We start from the raw sequence: 7,106 nt of genomic DNA on the forward strand, positions 1-7,106 counted from the left end.
TACATCCATCTCACCCTCTGCAACGTCGGAGGCAACCTAGCGTTACAGTGTTGTTGGAGCTATTTATATTGTACCTTATATTGCACTTACACCATTCTCTACACTGCCTCCTGCTGATGTAACCTAGTATTGGAGCAGTCAGAAAATCAACCATAAATGTCCTTCAGAAAACTTTTCATGAGGACTGAATTTCTGTAATAGTCCCTTTTCCCTCCCTTTACCACCCTGCATGCATATTTCTCCCCCAAAATAAGAGCCACAGTAATCCAGTAACAGCCTGGTGTTAAATAGTGGTAACTCATATTTATTACAATTATATACAATCGTATTTTATATTTGAAATCTATACATGATCACACAGATGAGCACACTTGCTTGGTGAGGACAGTGAGACTCGGTTGTTACAAGAATTGCTCTGCTAAGAGGCTCTGATGCAGTGAATAATATAATTGGACTCCACCATTTTACCAGCTGAGAACACAATGCTGCAAATGAGAGGTTTCAAAATTCACTGTTTTAATTTGTGTATAGCCCAAATGGGGCAAAAAAAGGCTGGACTGGGCAAGAAGGGCCAGTGGTGTACCTCAGAGCTGGAACTGTTTTCTCTTCTGTAAAGACTGCTGTGCTGAAGCAGGTGCCTGTCACTGGGTAGGTGCAGGTCTCAGCTGATCATTTAAGTTGGGTTTTCTCCTCAGGGAGAAAAACAGGCTAAGAACCATTGCAAAGATTCAGAATTAACCAACTATTTCAGCATCTGATGTCACCTCATTCATTCATTCATTCAGGGCAGCTATAAATAAAATGTAAGATGTCAAAAACGGATGTTGAGCTCCTTGTCTTTGGAGGAGGAAGGGTAATAATTGGGATGAGTGGGGTCAATTTCTTTTAAAGCCTTCTTTTACTGGGGAGCAATCAGTAACAAAGCCACCTGTTCTCATGGATTTTACTGTGGCCATGAAACCTGGACTTGGTCCCTAGCAAGAGGCCACTTCGATGAGTGTAGGCATGTGGGGTGGAAATAGTGTTCTTTGGACCCCACAGAAATTTAGTGTTTTTAGACGCTAGGTAGTTTCAGGAATTTGAGGCTTGACATAAGGCTTGGAAGAGCCAAGACTGAGATCTGGTGAGGAATTTGGGGTTAAAACGTTCTTTTTTTGGCAACAGAATATCAAGGAGTTTGAGAAATAAAACAGAGGGTTATTTTGGGAAACAGAGAACTGGTTTGGGCCTTATGTGGGGATTAAAGGCTTGTGAAATCAAAGAGCTCAGGACAGATTGGTTTCTGAAATTGGACAGAAGGACTCTAGGATGCAGCGAAGAGGCTGACTGTTTCAGGAGAGATGGTGTTTTTGTAAGAGGACTTATTCTGTAGCAGTGGTGCATGGTAAGGCGATTGGTCTTCCAGCCTAGGCAGTGACCCCAGCTCATGGGGAGAAGGTGGGTCTGGGAGGGGAGAAGAAGCCACCGCAACACTGCAAAGCCCTGTGGTGAAACAGGGCCCACCTTGTTCACTGGGCAATCATGACCCTACTCAAGGTCAATCATGGGAGAATCACTGGAGGGGATGGTGGCACTTCTCTCCACAAAATGGGAGAGGCACCGGGGACAGTGCAGGAGGCTAGGGAAGATGTACAGCAGCAGCAGCAGAAGCCAGGGTGCTTTAGTCAATCTCATTCTCGTTGCTGGCCCCCTCAGGTCTTCGTAGCTTTTCCACTTGCTCATTAATCTGACCATCCCCTCCTCGCCGGTCCTCAGTCTGGACACCCAGACATTCCTCCTCATCCACATGGCTAACATCATCATCCTCATCGTCCTCTTCCTCCTCTTCATTCCTTTTGTTTTCCCTTTTCTCCTCCTCACCCTGCACCTCCATCCGCACTTGGCTCTTGACGTCAATCACCGCCTTGTTGCCCTCCTCTGTGCTCAGCAGATGGCAGCTGACCTTCGAACCCTCAGGGCTGTGGTTCTCCTTGACTGGTGATGAGGTGGTAGACTCGTTGCTGACAGGTGAGATGTCACTGCTGCTGTTATGGTTGGCAACAACAGGGTTGGAGGGTGAGCTTGGCTTCACTGGGATCTGCCATGACGGGATCTTAGGAGCCGAAGGGGAGGGAGGGAACTGCCTCCTTGGGGGAGGGGAAGAGGGGAAGAAAAGGAGAGAAAGGGGCTTTTATTAAAAACACTGAGGGGTTATCATTAGAGAGAATGGTATTTGCACTGGGGAAGTCATGTAAAGCAGGACTGAAACTGCAAGTCTCCTTTGTCATAAATGAACAAAACCAAGGCCACTTCACTTCTTCAGCCAGAATCTCAAAGTGCTTTACAAGCACCCAGTAATCGAGCCTGCACACAAGGAAAGTATCACAACTGGGCAATCTGAAGTGCTAAAGTGATCTGGTTTGGCCAATTTCACAGAGTAAGCTAGCACTCAGGAATGCTGCCTGGGGAAAGACACGAGTGTCCCTTTATAAAACAATCACTAATTAATTGGTAAAGAAAATTCCCACTGGAGCAAGAAGTCAGACACACCAGGTCCTTGTGCCTGAGCCAAGGAATTTCACCACCTGGCTCTCACCTCCACTGTGATACACGGCTATTGCATGCTGGCTCATTACAATCCAGAGCCTATCTCCTAGTCCCAGCATGCACTTTACATGTTTGGGCCAAGTCTTGGCTGCCACAAACTGGTTCAGCTTCTCTGGCTTGAATGGAGTCATACTAGCTTGCACCAGCTGAGAAAGCTGGCTGCTCTGTCCTCGAGTCCTTTCCAGGTGGGCCTTAAGAATTTGATCGTGGCAGACTAATGCCCAGCCCTAATAGGAGAATCCAAGTACCAAACAGGACAAATGTAAGTGCAGTGGGGAGCACTGGTGCCCTCAGAAAGTCATCCATCATGAAGAACAAAGCAAAAAAGCATGTCTGATCTAGTACTCCCCGTGCATCCTTGCTTGTATGTGAAAAGTGGGAGTATGAAGAGGTATCAGATCAAGCTCTGAAAAGGATGCTGTGCGGCAGGGAGTTCTCATGCCCCTCAGGTGAGCTGGCTAGCGCCACGGACAAGACCAGAGCAGATGAAAACTGGCTGCTCTCCTACAGCGAGCACTCAAACACAGCAGATTACGTTTTCTTAGACTGAACTAGGAACAGTAGTTGCTCTCACCTCCCTCTTCCTGCTGCCACCACCAGCCATCGAAGAACTCTGCTGATCTAACCTCCATATCCTGTGAGTGCAATAAGCTAATGTCTGCATTATTCAACCAGTATCATAAATGCAATCAACAAATTCAATCTGGAGACTTTCTTGGCTCCAGTGTTGCTGCTGCCTCCTCACTGCAGAAACATTTGCCTTTTTGTTAAAAAACAACCCCCCAAAAAGTTTTCTTTTTTTCCAAAAAGCACTTATCCCCCAGCTGCAACTTTCCCATTGCTGAAGAGGTGTCATTAACTAATGCTCTCTCCCCCAGCAGTGATGCTAGTACGACCCAACTTAACAGACGGTAACTTAATATGTGTCCTCAATCCTCCAAAGCTTTCTACTGTGACTCCTGGGAGGACTGGGAGGTGTAGCGAGAATTTAAAAGGATATTAAAGACAATACACTTTTCAGACTTCTGAAAAGCCCACGTGCTGAGATCCAGAACATGTCTAGTCCAATCTTAGACTGATCTTTGAAGTCCATCTCTTAGGAAACAGATGACTTGAGAAGACTTAGTTACATGTAGAAGGAGACAAGGGAGTCGTATCAGAGTGAAAGGATCAATAGCTGAAAAGCTAGATAAACTCTTAGGTAATGTACTTGGAAAAAAAGAATTTCCTCAAGAACTGAGATCTGATCCCTGTTCTTACGACTGTCCCACAGGCTGGGATTTATATCACCTCATTTCAGATATCTACTACATTATAAGATGTCTATACCTGAGCTAGCTAATCGAGAGAAACAGGCTCTGCTGAAGTGCAATTCTTTTCATCCTGGTTATGCCCTAACCATGAACAGGTCAGCTGAACTGTATCCAGAAGTGACTCTCTCTGTAACAGAATACAGGTGCAGATGCAGTCAGTACCTCAAACTAGGTGAGAGGTATCCTGACTGTGGCGAATGGCAGAGAACTCCTCTATCGTAAACAAAAAGGAAAAAAATCTCATTAATTACCCAAAGCACTCTATGATTTAAGGCAAGTTTGAAAAGCATTTTGAGACCTGCAAATAGAAAGTGATAGTGGAGTGCAAAGTGGTATTATTAAAATAGCATTAACAGGATATAGAGCTAGTTCCTGTTGGAAATGCCTTTCCTCTCCATGATTAAGAGAATCCCAGAAAGCAACTCTTTCTCCGCACAATAATCTGCTCACATATTCCATCCATACCGGTTCAGGAGAAGTCCTTTTAACGAGTATATCTCAGATTTCAGTTCATTAATATTCTGCGACTCCAGAATCCAGTTGGTGGAAGTTGTGGCCTAGAACATGAAAAAGAAGACATAACGATCAAAGTATGAACTCGGAGATAGTTCACAAATGTCACTTTTTTCTGTGTTATCCTCCCTCTCCTCCCATCTGGGAATCTCGAGCCCTGGGGATAACATACATAAGCTCTATCATTTAAAATCTCTCAGATCTGAGCAAAACAACTTCCACAATAAAGAAGGACCTGAATGGGTCCCCACGATGAACAGAAATAATAATTGTCTCGATGCTAAAACTGTTCAAATATTTGCTTTCTGTTTGGGAGACTAATTAATCTTGTCTCCAACATACCATGCACAACCATTGCTGAAGCATCTCAAGGGGACCTTTCTTTTTCGATTAGAAGGAGGCCAGCACTTGTGAGAATTCAGACAAAGCTAGGTCTACATAGGATGTTTTCCACCAACATATCAGACAGAGAACAACACACAAAGAGGTAAACTAAATCATTTGACACTGACCTAATGAATGACTTCTAGAGAACTAGAACTAGGATCCTGAAAGGCTGTGGGAGTTGCACTGAATCAGGTCCTTTACTCTTTCCTGTGACTGCACTTAGCTGAGGCAACAGATTCAAGTATTATATATTAACAACTATTTTAAAACCATTTATTCATTTCTCTTAAATCATGAAATAAAGAATTGATTACCTGCACTCTGGTGTTTAGAGGTGGGCTGATAAATTGATGCTTGAAAGTTGCAAAAATTTTCCCTACTAGATCTGAAGAATTAGAACTATGCTTGAGTTACCAGATTGTATCTCCAGGAAGCAGCTGGACTAGGCACTGTCTCTCGGATATTTCAAGGCAATGAATGTAATTTGGTGGGGAAAGATGATAAGTAACTCATGGAAGCCTGGTACAGCTGCTGTCAGCACTGCATCAGAATTGCTATGGGATATCAGGCAGAAATTAGAGTAAGGTGACAACTGAGAAGAACATGCTGCAGATAATACTTTTGGCACTCTTTCTTTTAACTCTTCTGGGAACTTGAGAAATGGGAGGAACATTCTGAAAGACAGATCATGGCCTATGGTTACCCCATCCTATCACTCTAGCAACTCCTGTAGCAATGGGCTGAGTACAGGACCAAAGAACACTCATGTCTAGCACTTCGCATGGTAATTTCTGCTAAAAGCCATTAGGAATGAACCCATTTGTGAGCATCGCTCCAGAGATACCCCTAATAAATCCCCTGACAAAGGAAGCCAGGACTGGAATAACACAAAACTCCTCCTCAGCAGTTCCTACTAGATGTAGCCAGAACTGGTTGTTCCTACTTATTCTTTAAACAGACTTCAGCTAGTGCTGAGTAACCCTGAACACCTCCACAGCCAGCACTCCTCACAGTGACTTCTGGGCTGTGAACCCAGTGAGCTGGGAGAGGCTCAGTCTGTAGTAGCTGTGATATACACAGATGCGTTCCCTTGGGATTCACACTCCCAGCCCTCAGACAGCAAGAATCCAGGAGCCACTGTTCTGGCTTTCCAAGACCTTGAAAGCTACAGCAGCACATTAACAAGGGAGTGATTTCCACTCACTGGCCTGCAAAGGACTCAAATTTCCAAAACACATATGGTGCCAGATGCCTAGGATTTAGAAATAAAATCTGACATCTGGGGCTTTTTAGCCAGTCTCTTTAAAAAACAGTTGTAGAAAATTCAAGCCTTGAATTTTTATGTACGTTTTTTAATTACTTAAAGTCCCTCTTTTTAATTTTTTACAGCATGCCAGTAGGAGTTTGAAAAGCAGATATAAAAACTTACATTACAGCTGAGAAAACACAGCTTTTATTCTTTGGTTTGTGGGGTTGCCCAAGTTTTTCTTTGTACACATGAGGTTTAGATATCATAACAATGTGTGCTACCATTTCAGTGCAGGGGGTAGAGAGGGGGGAGGAAAAACTTCTTCAAGACTCTCTAAACCACCAGGACTCTTATGCCCTTTTTCCTTCTTAAAGCTCAACATGTGGTCTTAATCTTAACACTTAAGACCTGAAAACAGTTTTCCAATTTCCGGACTGGCTCCAGGCCACTGACAGGCCACAGTTCCCAAGGAAAACTGAAGTAGAGTGTTGTGACCATAAACTGGCTTTCATGGTTGGGTTTACAGCTGTGCCACTGAGGGTTTCCTACTGTACAGTGTGCACACCACATAGTCAGCCGTGGCCCACCAGTTACACAGCATCAAAGGGTTTGTACAAGATTAAAGTATAGGTAAGGGGAGAAGACAACTGTTCATGCTATAGGTAAAAGACTGTAAGCATTGTCTAAGGGATTTCACAGTAAAAAGAAAAATCTCTACCTGTACAGAGAATACTGCAAGATGACTGGGCCCTGAATAATCACAAGTTTGTGAGTGAAAGGAAGACTTCATCTCTATGTGACTAGTTCAAATCCATCCCACCTCACATGTAACCAACACTTCCTGGACAATAGAATGCTTAGGCCAATGGCTGCAAAGTACTTTGGAGATCATAGAATCATAGAATATTTTGGGTTGGAAGGGACCTCTAAAGGTCATCTAGTCCAACCCCCCTGCCGTGGGCAGGGACATCTTCAACTAGAGCAGGTTGCTCAGAGCCCCGTCCTACCTGACCTGGAATGTTTCCAGGGATGGGGCATCCACCACCTCTCTGGGCAAC

At 44.2% G+C, this 7,106-nt stretch overlaps 1 protein-coding gene across 1 annotated transcript in view; it reads right to left on the reverse strand.

Annotated features, from left to right (window-relative positions):
- Positions 1-278: 278 nt before the first annotated feature.
- PEX14 (peroxisomal biogenesis factor 14) overlaps positions 279-7,106 on the reverse strand; it is an 87,950-nt gene continuing 81,122 nt past the window's right edge. The window contains exons 8-9 of the mRNA XM_009289780.1: positions 4,365-4,456; positions 279-2,126 (exon numbers count right to left, since the gene is read on the reverse strand). Of these exons, the coding sequence (XP_009288055.1) occupies positions 1,661-2,126; positions 4,365-4,456 (558 nt within the window). The 3' untranslated portion in view covers positions 279-1,660. The remainder of the gene's footprint in view (positions 2,127-4,364; positions 4,457-7,106) is intronic.

This window comes from Aptenodytes forsteri, unplaced genomic scaffold, assembly GCF_000699145.1.
Source record: "Aptenodytes forsteri isolate BGI_AS27 unplaced genomic scaffold, ASM69914v1 Scaffold61, whole genome shotgun sequence".
Taxonomy (NCBI): domain Eukaryota; kingdom Metazoa; phylum Chordata; class Aves; order Sphenisciformes; family Spheniscidae; genus Aptenodytes; species Aptenodytes forsteri.